At 42.1% G+C, this 22,682-nt stretch overlaps 1 protein-coding gene across 1 annotated transcript in view; it reads left to right on the top strand.

The window, feature by feature from the left end:
- Positions 1–857: 857 nt before the first annotated feature.
- Positions 858–22,682, top strand: part of CALCR (calcitonin receptor) — a gene marked incomplete at both ends in the record, with an annotated part of 174,480 nt that continues 152,655 nt past the window's right edge. The window contains one exon of the mRNA XM_082480051.1: positions 858–901. Within this exon, the coding sequence (XP_082336177.1) occupies positions 858–901 (44 nt within the window). The remainder of the gene's footprint in view (positions 902–22,682) is intronic.

Below are 22,682 nucleotides of genomic sequence, written 5' to 3'. Positions count from 1 at the left end.
ATATCCTAAGGAAGACAAATTTTTTGATGGTACTATCTAGAGGGACCTTTTAAACAGATGCTGGAAAAAGCAGCAAGAGGTTCCTTTTTCTTGGAAATTGGTGCGTGCCCAGCCCAGTGCCTTTTTGTCAACGCTAAGCTCCCTTGCTCCTCTCCCTCCCTCCTCAGCGCGGCCCGAGCTACGTGGAAGCAGGCAGAAAGGCGGTCGGCTGGATTTGCACGCAGGTTTCTATGAGAAGGGCAAGCTGTAAAAACTGACTGCAGCCTGTAAGAGAAAGCAGTAGGTGGGAGAAGAAAACATGAGAACCACTTCAATGGGAGGTAACTTTCCATTCAGAAGTAAGCCAGACGGCTTAAAAGCCGCTATCAAAGTTCCTTTTATTTGATGGCAGAGACGTCCTTCTCGCAGAGGCACGAAAGAAGAAAGCTATTCTTAGCCGGGCGGTGGTACCTTTTCAGCAAGTTTGTTTGCCTCCTGACTCCATCTGCTGGGAAGACACCCTACTACCTGCTGCCCGCGCTGCCACGTTTGGCAGGAGCGCAGAGGTGAATCACCCCGCGCCCGCTCGCTCCCTCTCTCAGCCTTACTGGGGCTCTCCTGGATACTTAAATATTGGGCAGCTTGGAGCAGTCACAGCAGAGACGTCCTCCCCTGCGAATACCTCATGCACCATCACTCGAGGCTCTCCCGCAAGGTGGGGAGCGCTGGTTCAGGCGCCTCGGCATGCCCGTGTGGCAGGGGGCGGCTCTCCTGAGGAGACCAGAGGCGATCGGAACAGGCTCTTCCTCCGCCTCGCCTTTTCTTTAAAGAGCTTCTGGAGCAGAAACGGGGATTTGGAGGACTTTGCCGTCCGGTGAATGCTGCGGCCGCCCCTTGTTGGTCCTCCCCGGCTCGGTGGACGGTAGGTAAATGGCTCACGGCAGTTGAAGGCGATGGGGCAGGCGGGCGGACGCGGGACTGTATCCCCCGTCAGCCCGGGCTCCGCTGCCGCCCCCAACGCCGGGGCAGCGCCCCTCCCGCCCAGGTCTCGCCCTGCATTTCCCCCGGCTTTCCTCTTCCGAAAGGTGCCCGAAATGGGACCGGAACGCCTGCTCGGGTCAGAGGAACTTCTCCGAGAGGAGGAGGAGGAGGAGGGCGGTGGGGGCTCCGGCCGCGCAGGGTCCGCGCTCCAGCAAGGAGCGAGCGCTGAGGTGAGCGGGGCGCCCTGAGGCGACGCACCCTCATGGCGGGCAGGGCCCGGCCAGCGGCGGTCCGGGGACCCCGGGCCCCGCACGTGAGGGCCAGCCGGTAGAACGGGCTCTGGGCCGCCGGCAGCTGCCCCCGCCTCCTCCGCGGGGCCGAGCGGGGAGACGCGCCCCTCGCCCACGGGGCGGGCGTCGCTCCCCCTCTGTGCCGCGCAGCCCCTTTCCCCTCAGGCGGTGCGGCGGGAGCGGCGGGCGGCCCCCCTCGTTTCGCCTCGCCTCGCCGCCCCCGCCCCGCCCGCCAGCGCAGCGCCGGTTCCTGCGAGGCCGCCCCGCCGGCAGCAGGCGGCCGGGAGCCGCGGGGAGGCGGGCGCGGGGGAGGCGCTGCCGCCGCCGCCGGGCGCTCTCCGTCCGCCCCGCACCGACGTCGGCGCGAAGCCCCGCCGGCGGCCGGGGGGGAGCGGGGGGTGGGCGCGTCGCGGGCGAGAGGAGGCAGATGCTTCCCGAGGCACGGCCCCGCCGGAGGGGCTCGGCCCTGGGCAGCGCCTGTCCGTGCGCCGGCTAAAGCGCTCGGCTCGCCCGTCCCCTCCGGGACGCGGGGACCCAGCGGGCGGGGTGTCAGGGAGCGGGCGGCGGCCATGAGCCCCTCCGAGGAGTGAAGGGGCCGTCCGGGCTGCGCCGAACCCCCGCGGAGGTGGTCCGAGGTGACCGGGAGAGGTACCGCGCCAGCGCCGGGAGCGCTGCCACCGTAAGTCCCGGCAACTTCGCCTCTTGGCCCTTCCGCTCGCCGCCCCCCGGCAAGGAAAGCTGAGGGGAGGGGGCGATCCGGGGGGGTGGGGAGGAGAGCAGATCCTGCCTGGTGTTGCAGCCAAAAATGGGAAGGGGGGGCGATAAAAGAGGGAAGGGGGTTGTAGGAGCGCTGACCGGCAGCGGCGGTGTGTGCGGTGCCGCCCCGCAGGAGGGGGCGCGGGGGTGGCGGGGGCTCGGCTGGGCTGCAGCCGCCCGCCCGGAGCCGGGGCTCGGCGAGGGTGGCGGGAACGGTGAATCCCGGAGTTTCCCCCGCGGGTTTTGCACCGGCGAGCAGGTCGGTGCCGGTACGGTATGGGTTATAGAAGAGCAGCCGTTCTGCATCGTGGAAGTCCGGGGCATTTAAATAACACCTGAGTCACTAGTCCGTGCTTCTCATTCATGTCAGATATTTTTTCCCTGTTATTTTTCATCTGCTGGACCGATGTTTGTACTTTCTTTGTCATTTGATACCGCAAATGTAAAAACAACATTAGTATGTCTCAGAATACTGCCATTGATGACGGTAGATTGATGTATGAGACTATTTACTGGATGCGTCCAAGTAAAATATAAATGTCTGCCAATTTGGTCTTTGAATTGCTGTATTGATTTCATTCTTGCGGGCTTTTTGACAAGGTTAACATAGTTGACAATTTGTAAAGAAAAGAGAAAAACTTACGTTTTATTTTAGTTACAGAATGTCAGTTCTAACTGAAGTGATGAACAAAAAAATCATTCATAAAAAGAGTAAACAGAAAGAGCGTATCTCAAGACCTCTTGAAATCAATATTGTCAATATCTAACAGATGCCTTCCTGCCACACTTTTACATACACTGGCTACCACTTGAACTTCTTAAGGGTAATACAGCGTGTGATATTCTTCCCAGGACTGTGCACTTGCCCTGTTACAATAGAGTTAAGTCGTCTGGCTAAAGGGAGTTTAGAATGAATTAATCAAGCCATCACGTTATAATGCCTTTGTCTTTTTGGAGGGACTGAATCAAATAAAGCTCTTGCTTCTGCTGCTTTTTGCCTCCAGTGTTCATAAGGTTGTACTTGGGTGGGGAACCCCCTGTGTCTGGTCCGTGGAAGGGTCCCTACGCTGCTCTAGGGCTGAATATATCAGGGCTGACCAGGGTAACATTCCTCTGCTACCAACAGCTCAAACTGCAGGTGGTGTAGAGCTTTAGACGGAATTTAATTCACCACTTGGAATCTTAAGCATAATTGTCAAGTAGGCAAATTAAATACAGGAGAGCTAATATTTCCTTTTAATTTCTTCAGACATCTGACAACCTTTACGAGTAGGTAACCTTTGCTAAGTTACCTCTCTGGTGTTATATGCTGGCTGACACAAAATTATTCTGAATGAACTAAAACATTGTGTTTCAGTACATACCGGCATGTAGTAAAAGTATGCTAACTTTATAAAGCCCTGTTGGGACTATGTTTTGTTGGCCCTGTTAAAATCAATGGCAAAATCCCAATTAACCCCCCCAAAGAGTGGGGTTCACTGTAGGTGAAGTAATTTATAGTAAGTGTCAGCCAACTTTGGTTAGAAATTCAAGTGGCAATGTTTAAATTTGGCTAGTGATGGCACTTCTAACAACTGTCCGTAGCACTGCTTTAGAATCATGGGTAAAAGCCACACAGGTTTTAATATTTAAAAAACCCTCTCCATATAAAAAAATGTAGTTGCTTTCAAGAGGAGTAAGCAGCTCAGATTTGTCTTATACTCCTATTTTTATTGGCAGTTTCATCAGAATGGATCATAAACAAGTTAGATTGCAGTTTGCGTATGTACCATATTTTAACAGAGGTACCCAGACAGTATGGGGGGAATATTATCAGATTATGTTGCTTGTGGCAAAAAAGTTCACAAATAAACTGCTAAATATTTGACTTATAAAAATGTCAGCAAACAATTGAGCTATGTTACAGTTTAGTTCTCTGCAGCTCATAAACTTTACTGGGAGATGAAGGATCAGAAGCATCTCTTCGAAAAACCTTGTTGAAATATTACTGAATAATATATTCACAAGGATTAGCTTAATAAACAGAGTGAATCCAGTTTAGCGAACTTCTTTTCCTTCATGTTTACAGTGGAATGGTTTTGAAAAACATCTAAAAAAGTTGAAAATTTTAATTAAAGATGTAAACAATGTTCTACAGAGTTCTTCCAACCCCCTTCCAGATCAAAGAAGAATGGAACAATGCTTAAAAGCTAGCCAGTTGGTATTACATGTTAATTTTAAATCTGCATCTATGGACCTGTAAGAAGCTAAATGGGCACTTTCAAGTGCTGTTGTATAATAATATTTGCATGACCAACATAACTGCCAATAATTTCCAGTATTTTTTTAATAAGTGAAAACATAAGACAAAAGAGCAGATCATGACTTAAGAGTTTCTGAAAATCATATAGAAAAAAGACTCTTTTATATTTATTTTAAAAATTATGGATGCAAATATAGTTTTTGGGAAAATGAGCAACTTAATAATTGAGCTACACTTGACCGAAAGTTGTGCTAACGAGTGCCATGAAATTCAGTTCTGAATATGCCCATTGGTTCTCCATAGTAGTCAGCTGGTAAGCTCAGTTTTGGTTTATTTCTGATAATTGGTGTTTGGGTCCTAACTGTTGTTATTGAACTCGGTGTTGAAACTCATATCAATGCTAGCACAGATCATACCTGCACCTTTTGGGGGTGTTCCTGTTATGTGCTGAGCATTTTCAACCGCTGTTTCTGTTAGAGTGGCATCCAGTCAGGTCCCTGTCTAGACCTACAAGCACAGAGTAAAATTCACTCTCATGAAAAATTTGCAATGTAAATAGTCAAAAGAGACTGAGAAATCTTGCTGAAGGCCATGTAGGAGGCCAACAGATGACTGAGGTCTGAAACACGAGTACTCCACACTTAACAAGGGTACACTGAGCACCTTTTAACAGTATTGAATGTTAATTGATTCTTTGATAAAGGTACCCAGAAATGAATGACCTGTGCCTTAAGGTTGTATGTTATTTCCCTCTGATATTGTTTACTTCAGTATTAACCTCAATGTTTACTAGCACGCCAAAGAACGGCAGATAATTACATGTTGTTTGTTCTGTGCTCTTTTTTTGGTCTTACACCCAGTTTCTATTTGACATTGCTTTTAGTCACTTCCCTACTTAGGAAGGAGTGGGTCTGGCTGCTAGAAGCCTCTGGTACATGAGTGCAGTGCAAGCACCAGTGGCAGGACGTGCCTTGTGGCCCAGACTTGAGAAGCAAAGTGCTGGTCTCTTGATGGCAGCCATGCCTACGTGACAGAGCTGCTTTTGGTACCTGAAATGTCTGCTTCAGGATGAGCCCTGGGACCTCTGCATGGTGTGTTACAGAGGTGGCATGTTGAATGAGGACTTGCTACAGTACAGGTGCTGTAACGAGTGGTTCTGATGCAGAGAAAGCCTACATGTGAATTTCCTAAAAAGTTATTCTCATTCTTCTGGAGCAGGGGAATGCAACTGTGAAAGATCACACAGCTAAATTGCTCTCTTAATTTAAAAAAAAAAAAAATTGCTTGAAGGTGAATGGCACATATACCCTAGATATTCTGTGCGTGCTGAAGCTTTTTGTTATTTTTGTTATGCTTCCATGCATAGCTTTTGATGGTGGGATTTGGCAGGTCGAAAGAATGGAGAATCTGTATGCAAGACTTTTTAAAACTGTCCTTCATATTGGATAAAATTTGAACTGATTTTGCCTATGAAATGGAGAGACACAGTGACTTGCTCATATGGAGAACTAGCTAATACAAGATGATGTTGGCCGCATGTCAGTTAATAAGCACCACTGCTAACAACGCTGGGCTTGGTATTCACCCAGTAGTTGTAAGTGGAAGATCCATGCCTCATGCTGAAGGTTGTCATGCTAAACGTTGTATTTATGGGCATGTTTCAGCTGGACACCTTTTTAATCAAGATTGTATCCACAGATGTTGGAGGACTCTTACTTCAGGTGATCTGCTGAACAAACGAAGGACATGGTTTTGCCTCACCAGTGAGACTGTGAGCCATTCAGTTGGGTCCATGCTTTTGAGGTGACCCTTGGTTAAGGATATGGGTGTCCAGGGTGGGGATGAACTGGGGGTGGTAGTTACCCTCTGGTAGAGAGCACCATTTGACTGCCTGTGCTGGCTTGTATGGATGTATGCAAAGATTTGCCATTAAACCAGGGAAGAACAAGGACTCTTGGTATTCAGCCACAAGGAGAAAGTAAAGCCATTGAACATAGTTGATAGGAAATAAGAGTAGATGATGCCATGGATTTTTCTATGGTTCCCAAAATGCCTTCTGAATTAGGATTGTGTGGTGGATAGGCGAACTAGTACTGCTTTTAGCAAGTTGCATACTGAAGTGCTGTAGTCCCTAAAGGTGGGTTACTGCAAGGATCAGCATGCACCACAGACCCAGGGCACCTGCAGGTAGGAGCTCTTCTGGGTCCAGGAGGAGGTGGACTGATGGTGCCGTACTGATGTTCTTACCATACACAAAACGAACTGAAAAATGCAGTTTGTCCAAGTGCATCTTATCTACTACTGCACCTCAACATGATTGCAGTATACCTGTTTATTTTTTTTTCACAGTAATCCTGTGTGGTTCACTAAAGGTGACCTGGAATGGCATCTATTTTAAAATAAACCTCTGGAACTTGGCTTTTTTATCATGTACTTCAGGTATACTTAATAAAAGACCTGGTGCAAATTTGGCAGAATTACCTGTTTAGACTACACTTTTACTAGTGTTGGAAATAAGCATGCATTTCAGTTTCACGTATCACATTTCAGTGTAGCAGTTTCATGTGACACTGTTTAGCAAATGATTTCCTGTTTGGTCATATCCAGCAGTGTGTATATGAACCATATCGCTCTTTGTCTGTGGCTCTTGATGAATATTATTAACTATAATTAAGAGTTAGATGAATAATACATTTGATAAATTTTGCAGTATTTTTGAATCTGTGGTTTCACCAGGTTGGTGGCTTTGACGTGTTGACTTTAGTTTGTGATGTCCTCATTAGCTTGGGGTAAAGCACAAGATAGAAAATTGTTGTTATTCAAAAGCAAGTGTTTGAAATGTTTTTCTCTTCCTGGATGTGCTACAAAGTGCTGAACTACCTCTCCACAATTATAAAAGCAGATTTTTATTCTGTGGTTTTGTCCTAGAAATTGGACACTTCTGGAGGCAATGCCAAGTAAGTTCACAGACCTATTTGGAGGTTGCTTAAGTGGAGATGACTTGTGTCTTGCCTTCACAGTTGTCTTCTCAGAACTAATCTGACAATTAAAAAAATCTCTTTTAAGTAATGTGAAATGCCTCTTAAAACGCAGTATTGCGATTACAAAGATGCCAAGGCTCGACAGTTAAGATTGTGATGAGATATACTTGTAAAAGAAAAAGAAACTAAACTTCTATTTTACTCTTTTATTAGTGACTGTAATGAGGCTCCAGGTTTGCCACAGGGTCCCTTCAAAGGTCAACTGAATATTCTTTGTGTGGGTTTTTTTTATGGTGAAATATTTACTTAGTTTTCAGTCCTTGTATAACAAAAAATTGCTGCAATCTTAGCACTGTTTAGAGCTTGATGGTAGAGCGAGAAAGGTAATCAAAGACTGAATAAATTCATAGAGTGAATTAGCCACTTCTGTTTCTCTCGGGGAGCTTTGACACGATAAAGCTCACGTGACTGTAGCATTTCAGCTGTGATGTATGCAGATGGATGACTCCATTTCTGTTAGTTTTGATTTCCCTCCAGCTGATATCAGTAACGAGTGTTAACTGCTTAGAAAAATCACAGGTAGCTCTGCAGTTGTGTTTCCTTGATATTGTTTGTATCTGGATCTTCCCTGCAGGTTGTGTGTGCCAGAGCAGTTATCTGTAGCCAATCAAGCTGTCTTGATTTAAGTGATCTGTGAAGAAGTAACGTGACACCTACAAGTGATTTTCCCTTTTAAATTTACCCCTGTTATCATGCAGTACCAAACTGGTGATGCTCCATACTGCTTTCAGTACAGAACCTGTTTGTGTCTCACTTTCTGTTTAACAAGCTACATTCTTTTGTGCGGAGCTATCACTATGTGATTTGCTCCACCTTGCTTTCTTGATGTTTGTCTCTGTTCATGTAGTCTTAGTTACCTGTAGCCTTAGCCTGTAGTCTGTATTCTGTAGTCTTAGTTACCTGTAGCTGTGCAGCTGCTTTGTCACTAGGTCCTTCTCTTACATTGCACTCCCTTTTCATCATTCAGCCATGATAGTGTAATTTGCTTGTTTACCATCTGCTTGTTAGATGACATACATCTTCGGATGGACAAGTATGATTCTTCACAGAAGGGGAATGAATGCTGTCCCATAAAGATACAAGTCTTTATATCTTACGGACTGTCATCTCTCAACCATTGGAGTACAATGAACAGCAAAAAATAGTTGATGATCTTTAGATTGTCGTGATGGTCCCTCTCCAAACTATACTAGCAGCCTGAAACACCCTGTGGGTGTGAGCATTTCATTCTCTTGAACATGCTGTGTGCAATCTCCTCTAGCCTTAAATATTGAAGGACAGGAGAGAGAGGATGCTTATACCTTTACTACTTTGATTGCTTAGACAGATTTCCTAATTTTTTCTTGCCTGTGGTAGAGAAAGGTGTCTTAAGACTGCTGAGTTTCCTCATATGACTAAAAGTTGAATCTCTCCTGTGAAGAACTCTTCCTGTTCTTGCCAGTCAGTCCAGCTCCTAATGAGATCCTCATTTTCATTTACCTCCAAAGCCCTCCTCTTCAAACAATTTGGAAGGTGAAAGGGTAGGTTCACTGCTGTTATCCTCAGCTGTGCTGTTGCTGCTGGGGTGGAACCACTATGACGACTGAAAGGTATGGGTTGCAGAAATTACATCAAATAACAAAAAATTTAGAGAAGGAAGTGTTTTGTAGAAAAGGGAGAACTCAGAAGAGATGCTTTGAATGGTATGTGCATCTGTGCATTTAGTGGTAGAGATGACCTTCTGGAAAGTTACGTTACAAAACGCCTAATTAACTAACAGACAGCACTGTCTTCCATTTACATATATGGTAGCAGGGGAAATTTCATTTATGCTCCAGTATTGAATTTTGTATGTGTAATATATTGATAAGACAGATCACTGATACTGGTTTAGTCGCTTATACAGGTGTTTGAGTGGATTATTGAATCTTAATGTTTTAAATTGCAACTTTTCCAGGAACTTTATTTTTAACAAAGGAGAATGGCAAACAGGATTAGTGTGAGGCTGATTCCAAGGGTAGTTTAGTCTGACCAATTTAGAGCATCTCCGGTAAGTCCTTGGCTTTGCTTCAGGCTGTTTAAGAACATCCCTTGAGAAACTGAAAGAGTAACCCATAGACAACTAATCATGTGCTCCTGACTGTGCAGAGTTGTAGTGCTTGGCGTTTAGCAAATCCTTTAAGCCATGGTCTTGAGAAAGACTCAGTGATGGGGAACAAATTGGGTGCAAGGAGACTTCCTTTAATTTTCTGAGGGCCAGTTCCCCTACTACAGGCTGCTCAAGGGCTTGACTCTTTAAGCCCTTGAGCTGTTTGCATTATAATGCAATATTTTCCTCTGTGTTCAAATGTTGCCAAGTACATTTTGGGTTGAAGCAGGATCAAATAATAAATAATAATCATTGTTATCATATGTTCTCATAGATAAAGCAGACCCAGTATTTCCTACTCCGCGTTTTTTTATTGTATTTTTTTGTTTTTATTGTTTTATTTAAATATAAATTATTTATTTTATGGTATTTTATAGTATGTGCCTCCTAAAGACTGGAGTAATGTAAGCACTGAAAAGAAAACATGTATGTTTGGATTTATCAGTGTTTAAAGTCCTGCTGACTTTATTGGCAATCAGATTTGTGGTGTTTTGAAGGAAATGTCCCATGAAATGCCTAATGTAATCAGAGGTCATTGCTGGAAAAACCTGTAGGTAGTCATCATATAACTGTATCACTTCTTCTCTTTCACTTGCCGTCCAAAATAATTCACGTCTGAGGTCTACATGCAAACTGAAAAGCCAAGCACACTCCAGCATTTTGTCATTGCTGTTGCTGTTTGAGTTGTCTGCGCAGTGATAGAAGTGACACAAATCTTTGCATTTAAACTAGACCATAGTGAAAAATGTAGCAGCCTCCCCTTTAACAAGAGGAAAAAGAGTGAGTCTTAATAGCCTATAGAGTGTGAAAAATTAGTACAGTTAAGGTGGAAGGAGGTATATATGCACTATATACAGAAAAGATCCTGTGGAACCTCAACTATTAACTGAAGGTATCTTCATACCCTCACAAAATATTGGGACAATATTTTATTAGTATCAAAGCCTATAATTTCTCTACTTACATAAATAACTTGCAACATATGGTCGAATCTTTTTTACTATAATGCGGGTCATCAAATATGTTACAGCCATGCCACATACCACATCAAAGAATATGTTCAATAAGAGATTTCTTGGAAGTGATGAATCGTGGTTTTTAACTCATATGTAATTCCACATGGAGAAATCACATGGGTATAACATTTAAAGGTAGGTAGTTATGCCAATTACTTCAGTGTAGAATTTCATTAAATGTAATTCAGAACTAATTTTACTGTGGAAAATGTTCAATTTTTTCAACTGAAAAGGAAACATAGTAATGAATTGCAGGAATTTTTTTATGAAATCTAGATTTTTTTACTATCATTATAAAAATGCTTTTGCAGGTGAGCTGAATTTCAGCTCTGTATAACAGTATTTTATTTTAGTAAAACACTATTTTAGTTCAAACAAATGCACCATAACATAATAAGCATGTTGTACTCTGCAATGGGCATGGTTTTGATGGACAAGGATGGACCAGCCTATTCTCTCCTATACTTGGAGAGAATACAGCCCTATTCACAGTGCATATTTATAAAAAAAAGAAAAGTTAACTATCTTAATCTTCAATCTGTTGAGTTTATTTGGAAAATTTTACCCAGATAATTTTCATCGTCTCTGAAAATATCCTCTAGTGCAGGATGTGTTGTTTTGCATATGTCCACAAGTTCTGGTTGCTCTTTGTCTCTGTGAAGTTCTTGTGCTACCATGTGGTGGAAAACGGAGTTGGCAGTAGGTGGTTTCTGAGTCAGGACTGAACCATTTACCATTTGTGTAAGAAGACACCCACACATGTTCAGCCCTGATCTTCCTAGAGCTTTGGGCTGCAATCACCGGTTTTGAGGTAGCATAAGCCAGTTTATGATGCGTAGCTGAAGGCAGATAGAACAAGACTAAAGCACACAGGAGGAGCAGAAAGAGGTATAAATAGTGTGGAGTGTGGGAAAACGGGAATGGTTCCAGACATGGAAGAGGGATACTGAACATGGGGTTAGAAGTTAGTACTAAGGGCCAGTGGAATTTGGGACAGGAAGAATTTGAGGCAAGCTTGTTTGACAAGTTAGATTCTGAGGGATAAACAGATATCTGGAAAACACTGACATTCCCAAGAAGCACCGTTTAGGTGCTAGGACGGATGGGAGCTGGCAGGACACCAGGGCAATAGGAGGAAGAGTCATTGGAAGAGACAATTCCCTCCTCTCTGTTCCCCACTAAATATACTGCAGTCATGAAGCCAGGAAGGTGAGATAGAAGGGGTGAAACTGAAGGCCAGGGAAGCAGATTGATACTGCAGTGGCAGAAAGCTTGGAAGGAGCTAGGTCTGACTGGGAATTGTGAATGGTACTGAAAGAAAGGAGAGTGGAAATGGGTGAGAAGTAGCAGCTAATGCCTGGGGGGAGACAGGAGTGGAACAGAAGAAAGTTCATAATGGAGGAGCTCAAGCTGAGAGAGGCAATGCCTTTGACAATGCACCAGTCTTGCATGACCTTCCTGAGTCTCAGTCTCTCATCTGGTGTCAGCAGATATCTGTGAAGATTTCTGGTGATGTTTTATTTTCCTTCAGGACTTAAATGTACAGGATGTCAGTCTGCCATTGCTGTGACCAATTCAGCCCTGCTGACACAGACTTTTGCAGTGGACTTTAAAGGTTATAGTCTCTTTCATGAGCCATTTTCACCACGTGTAGTTAAAACACGGGTGCACTGATCTTAAGACAGTGGTATTTGTTCTTTATGGGTTTATTGTGCTGAGCTTCAGAGGGCAGGATGTAGACACAGAAGCTAATGGAAAACCTTAGTAATTTAAGTAACTCTGCTTAGTTCATGTCATTCAGTGCGTGAGCAGGACTTGCTGACTGTAGCTAGGTCCCACTGTCTTTCTGGTAATGGTCTAAACCAAGTTCACAGACAGAACCTGGAGAAAATTTTATGTTCCTCATACAGAGAAAGGCAAGAAGTGTACACCTCCTGAACTTCCAGAAAACTTCATTTAATGCGCAGGTTTAGTTGAGGGAACCAGGCAAAGGAGAAGGATTCTGTTTCTTGTATTCGTTTGTACAGACAGATGAGAACGTTTATAACTGTCTATAAGGGAAGACTTCTGAAGCTAACAGAAGAAATGTGGATGGACAGTTGGAGCGATTTGAACTGTACTGTTTCAGAGAGAGATGTTCTTTGTTCACAGAAGAAATCTTAGGAAAGTTGAGGACATACTGAGTCCTTTGGTGTAAGTGAATCATCCAGCTGTAACTGATTATAAAAAGACTGTTTTTGCAGAGGAGAATGGGGTGCTGGAAACTTCTAATAGGATGAGGTAAAAAAGAAATAAATGTATGTTAGTGGAAGAGATTTGAACATTCTAAAATACCTCGAATGGCTAGAATGTAAGAGATACAGAGCACATGAGAGGACACCTCAGTAATGGTGTTGATGTGTAGATGATAAAATGTGGGAGGTCAGCAGTCACTTGTATACACAGTCACAGAGAGAAGCATCAACCACAGTTCATGTTAGAAAAGAAGCATACTGCAGAGTCACAAACCCAGCAAATTGCCAGCGAGCATGGAAGTATCATGCAATGAAAAATGAAAAGCAGGTGTTTGAGAAGATGTATATTAAATAGTGCAAAGCAAACTGAGGAGATCAAAGCCTTCAATGTGTGCAGCTGAAGAATGTCTCTGGGGAAAGCAGCCAGCAGCAACGTTGCTGTTAAAAAAAAAAGAGATTTATAGTGGTGAGATATGCAATTTTTAAAATAAATTTAGAAGAAATAGCCATAAAAACTAGCATCGGTATTGTGGTACAGTTTTTGGGACTGACTACAAGAAAAGTTGAACCTCTGGTACAAAGCATAACAAGGCTAGTAGGATACAAGAACGTTTATTCTATGTAGGTAAAAGTCCAAGGATACAAGTAAGTGTCCAGATACCTGTAATAGGCACTCCTGCAGGATTAATTTTGGATGTAAAGTTTAGCTATTCATTAAATTTGTTAAAAACATTAAGAGCAGTGAAACCTAGGAAAGGATGTAGAGGTCTCTGTAGTACCAAGTTTCCATTTGTGTTAGAGGATGTCAACTGCTTGCTGCAAAACCTAGCTATGAGGCAGTACCAGAAGTGCATACTGCACTGTGGTAACTATTATTTCCACTTTGAGCCCCTTGGCAATAAAGACATTAATTAGAAAAGTGAAGAAGCCATTGGAAAGGGTACACTTGATGTTGGCAGTAGAGAAGAAAAATGATAGGGTATTCCACGTACGCATAGATATTAAAGATCTGTAAGGCAATGAATCAGGAACAAATCAACACGAGAACAATCATGTAATGATACAGGAACAAAACAACCCACTCATGTTAAATGACATCACTTCCAAGCCTGGTCTAACAAGCATATTCATTATGCTAGATGTACAATTTGGTACTGGAAAGTCAGATAGGATAAGGAGGGCAGCTAATTAATGCCTTCCAACACTTTATCCAGAAGGCAGCATTTCAAAAATGCCTGCTGACATATCATCTCCACAAGAGATATCGAAGAAGAGAGGGCTTGAAATAGCAGAAAATCTTACCCCCTTACTGGAATGAATGCCCCTAAACCCTGATAGTGTTAATCACATGATACTGGGGATATTTCTAAATCACCGTCAGAAACAAATCATTAGCAAGCAGACGAATGAGAACAGTTGAGCACTGGAACAGATTGCCAAGAGAGGCTGTGGAATTTCCACCCTTGAAGAAATTCAAAACTAGCCTGCATATCACCCTGAATAACCAGTTCAAACTTTGAAGTTACTAGGGTATCTCCAGACGTCCATTCCAGCCTGTTTTTTTCTATGACTCAGGAAATTACTTTGGTCTCGAAAGGAGGCATCCAAGCATATCCCAAAACAGGCTAAAGAAAAAGGGGCTGGAAACACACTGAAAGCACCCCAAAGGAACTGAAACTCAGAGTAGGGGTAGCAACTTACCTGCTAAATAGCAGAAATTATGTGTCCTGGTTTGAAGGTGAGTTAGTTGTCAGTGAAGCATTTATACTGCAGTAATGAACACCAAGGAAAAAGCCATGAAAATAAATGTCTACCATGCAAGGTTTAATGCATGTACAATAAATGAAATCCACTAAATACCAGTGGTAAAATAAAGTATCAAATCACTTTTCATTTAGTGGGCACTGTTCATCCTTAGAAACCCAGCAAAGAAGGATTCCAATGGAAAAAGTGTGAGGACAAGTAATTAAAAATTGTAGTACTCGTCCCCAAGAAGGCCAAATAAAGGTTACCCAAGTGGTTTCTAGCTTCAGAGTTACCTTTATAATCTGGAGAGTCTTTAATCAACTGACTTTATTACATTAGTTTAGTTTTATTAATGTAATTCCAAGAGATTCTATATGAGATAAGGGCACAAGTGATTTACACACACAGGAAAGTACTTTATGTTTTTGTTTAAAGATCTTTTAACATCATTGAACACACAGTTTTTGCTAAAAATTTCATCCATTAGTAAAATCAAAGGTGGAAAGTGAAAACAATGCAGAAATTTAAGAGCCTTAGGCTGCAAATAAAAATTTCAGAAAGCTAAAGCTGATGTACTTAGGATAATATTAAGAGCTAATATTAAAGTGGTCTTAATGCTGCTGATTAGTTAAAGCTTATCAATCTTAAAGAAGGTGGCAGTATGACAGCAAGTCTGTTAGCTTTCACTTTTGATGCTAGTCCTTGAAGAACGCCCATTTTCTCTGTGGATCATTAGTATTAGCCTGATTCAAGAGGTGCACCTCCATTCTTCATCATCTGCTTCCTTCTGAGTTTTTTTTTTTTGTTTGTTTTGTTGTGTTTGTTTTTTGTTTTTGTTTTTTTTTTGAATGGTTGGTTGGTTGTTTTTTTTTTTTAAGAGTCAGTTGCACACAGTGCAGGCGAAATGAAGTAGTTCCAGGGCACACATTGGCTCCTGTATCTGGAAGCACTGCCATCCTGTCAGTGAGACTGAAGTGTGTCAGTAGCAAGTTTTTCCGTGACAGGACCTAATACAAGATGTGATCTGCTATTCAAAGTAGTTAGAATACGGGATACTGTAAAATAGCAAAGATACTTGTTTACTATAATTAAGACAGCTCTAGCATTACTCATAGGTTTTCATACCTGTTGTAATGTGTGCATAACATAAAGAGAGGAATATCATAGTGGTGAAATCCTGTTTGATTCACTGACTTCCTCAAATTCTACTGAATCCCAGACCAATATGGTTATGTATGACAGAAATCCCAGTTAATAGCAAAATAAGAGAGCAATAGACTTTTGGAGAGGGAGAAAACCATGTCAGGTATTCACACATTCGGTTGAGAGAGAGATGTAGTGGGAAACTATCTTTCCTCTTTCTCCTTCTTGTTTAACTTGTACACTGTTATTCCTGAGCAGTTCCCTCCTCCTTAATTCAGCAAGGTATTACCTGGAATCCCTGGGTATGGTCAAAGCATGAGGGTGGAAAAGGTGAGAAGGTGGCTTTGGTGTTCTTAAAAGTTGGTGATTTAGATTTTTCTTATAATTTTATTAAAGCAGCATTTCCGAAACTATTTTCCGTAGTATCCTCATCCTAAGTGAACTTAACTCTTTAGGCAAACATAGCAAGTAAGAAGCACTGCCACACAGACAGGAGGAATGTAGTACTTCTCAAAGTACTGCACAAGCTAACTTGTGCCATGCAACTTCTCCCAAGAGGAGAAAAAAAGAAAATCTATCTGCCATGTGTAGGCAGGTAGAATTAGGGTTTTCTGTAGCTAGGAGATACACTCTTCAAGCATGGTCTGTGTGCATGATTCAAATTCCTGTCACTCTGAAACAAGGTCCCTATCCCATCTGCTTACAGGTCTTGTTTTGCCATCCTGCTTAGAGCCAGTCTGGTTGTCTAATAATAAAAATCCCCTCTCTTTTGCATTTTTCTTCCCATAATGTCTGCCACCCTCAGGCAGAACTCTCTTTTTCAGGGATTGGGAAACAGTATATAATGGGCATTTTCATAAACAAGTCATAACAAGTTAAATCACTGGCCTGAATTCATACATTTAAATCGGTGGTTATGCAGACTGGAATCACAGCATCTGTCCTTCTAGGCTTGGAAATAGAATGGTCAAATACAGTAAAAATGCGTGACACAAAATTAGTCTCCTCGGTAGCTAATGAGGAGACTGGGCTGATCTCAGGTGTTCCCAGCACTGAGGCTGTGTGTGGTGGCCTCAGAAGCTGTGATCCAGGGAAGGTAGGTGCCAGCAATCCTTTCAGCTTTTTCTAGCCAGCCAGACGTGCGGGACAGGGATGTGTGGGATCTGAGCCATGCCGGCTGGCTCTGGTGCCAGCGGGGACCAGAAGTGGTGATGCCAGGCTGATGTAGCACTGAACACAAAAGGCTGCATCCTTGCTCGCCGCTTGCTGCCACTCTCAAGACACGCGCACGTTTGCCCACTCTCAAGCCTGGCACAAACGTGACTGCTTGTCCCTCCACTGGGCAGGCATGCGCTGAGATTTTTTTGTAACATAATTGTTTCTTTTGAGAGTTACAGGCTTGAAAGCTCTGTGAGCATGGATTTAAAGAGTGGGCTTGACTCGCTGACACCCAGGTGCTGGATGAGCACAAACTATTGTGCTGCGCTAATAGAACTGGCATGGTAAAAAATAAGAGTTCCCATGGAGTGGGCAGTTAGAACAGTGTGAGTAGGCTCATCCTGGTGTGGATGAGAAGAAGAAACTATCCTGATAGATAAAAAGCGTAACTGTGCTGTTAGCTCGTCAGATACTGCAGCAAATACTTCTTCCAATTACAAAAAAGAGGATACCCTTAGTAGTCATAGCGATACTGGTTTTAAAATTACATAAACCAACCCTGTGACCGGCTGTTAATCACACTTATATTAAAGCCTTAATTCTTACTTGCAAACAGTTTATTGAACATATGAAGTCCTCTTTGTACTGTCAATGTGGTGAAAATTGACCATAGTGAAAATGAGAATAGGACCTAATGCATAGAATTAAGGTCCCTTTGCATTAATCTGTTAGTGAAAAGGAGTCTAGAGATGGTAGGTGTAAATGTAATCCATGTTTGTTTCAAAGTATTATAACTCTGCTGGAATAGTATAATTGGTCCTAAAGGTAAATGAGAACGTGGCCCTCTGTTTTGTTAGTCCTCTGACTAACAAACTGCACAGGAACTACACACTTTTCTGAAGGTTTATGTTTAATCTTGGAGACTTTATAAACTCATACCAGTTCTGCAGGTTTATTTCTGATATTTTCCACTCCACAGGTGCAAGGGACATTAGTTATAACAAAAATAGTTCCCTTTGTGCCTGACAGTTTCCTACTAAAAAGCAATGTTTTAAATAAAAAACAAAACCAATAACAGAATGTTGTAGAAGCACAATTAAGTAACAGGGCTGAGATAGTCTCACAAAACCAGGTTTCAAAGCTGAAACCTCATTTTTAACTTTTCTTTTTGACCACTTACCAAGGAGAGCTTAAAGTGCAGTCTGATTTTCCCCTAAAGCATGATATTAATTCCATTATGTTTCCTTGTACGTATCTCCGCATGTGTGTGCATATATTGCATCTTATAATTGTTTTCAGTGGGATGCCTGGACAGTGCCTGTTAGCCTACGGGAAGAGAACGGAAAAAAATGGTGAACAGACTGTTAAGACGCAGCCTTCTCAGCAGGAACATAGACACCAGAAGGGAAAGAGTTAAAAGGAAAATACAAAGAATAAATGCTCATGAAACGTGGTTATTGCTGCTGCTGCTACTACTACAAGAGAAAAAAAAGATGAATGAGGAAGCTGGAAGAAAAGAAAGAAAACCACAGGCCTTTGGGAAACCCAGAGCTTAAGGAGAACAGAGAGTTATTAATTATTATTTTTTTTTCCAGTTTAGGGAGCTTTCCTGCAAAGCAGGCTTTTTCAGTTTTCTCAGACCTACTTACCTCTCTAGGTCTTTTACCGGAGGTTGATGAGATGCCCAGTAGGTGGCATCCTTTTAACACAGTGCTAATATATCGTGTCTCTTTTTTTTTTTTTTTCTTTAAAAACATTTTTCTGCAGAATTTAAATTGATTATCACAGAATCAGCACATGCAGAAGTTATATTGTTGTGAGGACTTTAAGTCAAAACTCTCAAATTTGGAATCCTCAAGCTTAAAAAAATCTGTATTTGGGAATCTAAATGGAAGAGAGAGAGGGGGAGAATGTGTTTTCCCTCATTGGTTTAGAGCAAGTTTTTGAGGGAGTTTACAACAAGCTACAGCCTCACGGCACACACTGAAACTACTTCTGTGGCTTCTAACTTAAGGACTCTGCTCTAACTTAAGGATTTATTTTTGGAATGTGATGATTAGGACATCATATTTACATTTGAGAAATTGATGATAGAGATTGTGACATCTTACTGTCTGCATTTAATTTACGTCTGTTACATCTTGTTCGTTTTTGAAATGTGTTCATTGTTTTCTTCGTGAGAAATAGTCCTGAGGATTGCTGGGGAAGTGGATGTTATTACAGACCCATCTCTGCTTATGTTTTTGCACATAAGTCTACATAAGAATGATGTCATTGGATGTAGTTTGAATAGGCGTGTGCTTCAAGCTGTTAACGTTTGGCACAGGACATCAGTATCAGGTACCAGCTGTCCATTCAGTTAAACCAGTACTCCATCTGAAAGCACGTAGATAATTCACAGACTGGCTGCAGGTGGAAAACAAATATGCTTAAAGTGTTTGGGAATGTGTAGTGGATCAGGATACTGAGCAGCCAGGGATGTCTCTGCTCTGCGTGAGAAAGCATTTCCAGACATCTGTTCTTCAAATTGAACAGCCACCTCCTGGTCTGCCTGCAGGCTCACCTTCCTTGGAGAGGAAAAAGTGGCAGAACTCTGCTCCAGTTCATTGTGGCTGGAAACAACCCCAAAAAGTCACAGCCACGGTTTAATAATACAGGATCTGAAATAAACAGACTTGGTAACTGAGCAAGTCTCTAATTCTAAAGCCCTCTTTGCACAGAATAGGATTGACAGATCTGCATCAAATGGAACATATACTGTGATTTTTTTGAAGCATTTTTCTCCAATTGACTGCTCTGAAGTTTGTGAATTACCATGGGGATAAAGACGCCATACTGTCCTTTGCTTATCTGCAATGGATCAAATTGCATCTCCAAGTCCTAGTACTATAATAAGGCCAGTTCATTTGCATCAGATTGTCAGGTCACTCTCAGAAGTAAAGTTTAAAAAAGTGAGGTTGAGATACTGACCTATTTTCATTCCTTCTGTTATTTAAGTGAAAATTTGTTCTGAATGTGTATTTCATCCCTAATTGTGTTGAGGGTGTTGTTTTAAGGGGCATACAGCTCTTTTAATATTCTCTATACATGCTTGCTTAGTGATGTTCTTCTCACATATAGATTGATCAAAGAGTCCATCTCTATAACTTCTTCCATCCTTGTCTATTCTTCCTGGGACAACCTTTACAGAGACAAGACTCCCCCAGATGACAAAAGTAAAAAAAGATGGTGGATTACTGCTGGTGAAAATTTAAAGTGAAAGATTATTTTCAGGGCTGGGAAAATCCCTTTGACAGCAAGAGTATGACAGCAACTTTTCCTGATGGCAGTGTTGAAAAAGAGTACCACATTAAATGAATGTGTCTGAGAATTACAAGGATCACCTTCTAACCAAGCGTGAACTGCAAAGACATCTTTCTGAGTCTGCAGACAGACCATCTCAGTTTATCTGCTGCCAACCATAACTTTCCCGGGTTATACCAGACTGAAATCCATATGATGGCTTCATGTGAGTGGCAATATATCAATCACACCAATTTATAAAACTTCTGCTCTTTTGAAAAAGCTCAGAGGAGCTATCTTACTAGGGTCAGAGGAAAGACCCCTATAAACAAAGTTTCAGACTTGGATAGACTGGTAAAATCTTCTAAAATAAGCAGGGTGCTGGAGGAAAGTGGAAGTCAAAATTCCTTTTCCCTTTGAGATTACCGCGGGGGTGAAATTTCAGTGTTTGAGATAGATGCTGGGGAGAGAGAGATGATAATGCAAAGAACACCCTGGGGCAGTGCTCTCTTAGATGTCACAGTGTACGCTGCCACAGCAGACAGACATATATTTGTCTCAGCACTTGCTCGCTAATGCTCCGAAGTTGCTTTAATGACTCGTCTTCATTGTTGATGGTAAAGCAGTAGGTGTCTGGTAAGAAGGACTGCCTGTAATAACTCGAGCTCTGTGGCAATTGCTTAACAAATCGGCAGCCGAGTCAGTGCATCTGTCACATGTTAACGTGCAGGCATGGAGAGCTGTGCTGACACAGGAAGCCCCATGGCTCCTCAGGGAAGTTTCAAGTCTGTCTTTGGAGTTTGCTCTTAGATTTAGCTGAGAGGTGTGCAGAAACAAACGCTGCCAGCATGTACCTAAGGAGGGCCAAGTAGGGGCGTTTAACTTTCCAATAAAAGGTACCCTTTATTGCTGTGCTAATAAGTGGTTTGTAGGACTGACACCCCATGTATTTAGGCAAACTGAGGTCCAGTTTGAAGAAAGGAACAGTTTTTGAAGTACCCCCGTACATGGTTAAATATATCAAATTCTGCAGGAAACTTTTATCTCTGGGTATTATTGCAGTCTCTTTAAATTATACTGTTGTCAGTCTCAGAGTAGCTGGAGACTACTCTTCAGGGCTTTTCAAACACCGCTCCTACCCAGAAGATTTACCAGCTAAGCCACAAGAAAAATACAGTCAATGTTGATAGAAACAGAGGTAGTTAGAATGACAGGCCATAGTTAATAGAGACCTATTCAGTAATGTTACAAGTTTGTTGGGAGTGCTTCTTTCCTGCCAGATGTTTCAGAAAATGTGACAAAGTTTAAGTATGTGCTTACAGAGTTCATTAAGAAATGAAAGCAGGCACTGAGTGAAATTAGGGATTGCAGTCAGGAAGGAAAAGGTTTTTATAGATCAACTTTGAAACAGAAGTGTGAGTAAAGCCAAGAGACAAGAGAGGAGGAAAAGAGACAATATGATGAACTAAGTAGGCTTTTGACACAGTGTCAGCCAGAATGAAATGGCAGAGATCTACTTACTAGATACTAGCAAACATGAGTTCAAAAGAAATCCTAATATTAAAAGAGAAAATACAGAAGAGATACAGAAGATAGATTGGAGCAAGTGCATGGAAAGTTTGAAGCAAGAAAAGTAATTTTTAAAAGGATCCAGAAAAAAAATATAAGCTGATGAAGTTAAAGGAGGATGGGGTGAATAGATATGGGTCTTTAAGACATGTCACAGAAAAAAAGTCTCTCTAGCCAGCTAAATTCTGGAGAGTGAGTCTTGAAAGGGGTTGCAATAAATAGCTGCACTGGATAAACTAACAGAAAAAGAGAACTGTGTAGGCAGTAGTGACACTTATGGCTGCAATCCAATATTTTTTTGTCACTTAATGATTTTTCCTTTTATCCTTTCTGCTTGACGGTAATATTTCTTTAGAAACACATCTGTATTTGGTGATCCCATAGATAAGTTTGTGGTTGAATTGTTGGGTGGTGTTTACTTACACAGTAGCTTACTGGTTTTGTTGCTATTTTGCTTGTTTGTAAATGGCCCCCAGATTTGTCTTGTGCTTTATATCCTTTACAATACAAACCTTGTAAAAGAAAGCAAACTTTATGAGTGTAGTAGCATTTCCTTTATATTTTGCTTTTGAACCTAGTAACTTAAAGCACCTTTCAGTTGCTTGTTAATGAAAATAGTGTGGTCTTGACTCACAAAGGAGAGCTATTGATGGTACAGTTGCAAAGCAATGTGTGGTTTGAAGAGGCAAATGTTTACTTGAGCTAGTGCATATTTGTTTTCATAATATGGAGCAGTCTGGGTATTTAGTAATTATTACTGGCTAGACCAAATTAGGTATGTCACGATCTTTGTTTTAGGCATGCTTTATGTGGTTACTGCTTACATACCTGACTTGATATTTGGGCATGCCCTCAGGATCTAGTTGTCCTTCAGCTGAAATCGCCACTAAGACCAACACAGTTATAGTAGATCAGGGAAGTCCTTTATAACTCCCTACCGTACCCATAGTGGATAATTCTGAAAAGAAATAATTGATTTCATTATTGATTTATCAATCGGGAATTACACAAGGTCTAAGTTAACAAAACAACTGAGCAGTTCAGAACGCAACCTCCCATACTTTGTGCCTTTTTCACCTATTAATTACATTTTCTGCAACTATCTCTGCCTACCAGA

The sequence above is a fragment of the Vanellus vanellus genome (assembly GCF_965231255.1).
Source record: "Vanellus vanellus genome assembly, chromosome: 2".
Lineage (NCBI taxonomy): Eukaryota > Metazoa > Chordata > Aves > Charadriiformes > Charadriidae > Vanellus > Vanellus vanellus.
This window is presented reverse-complemented; position numbering and strand designations above follow the sequence as displayed.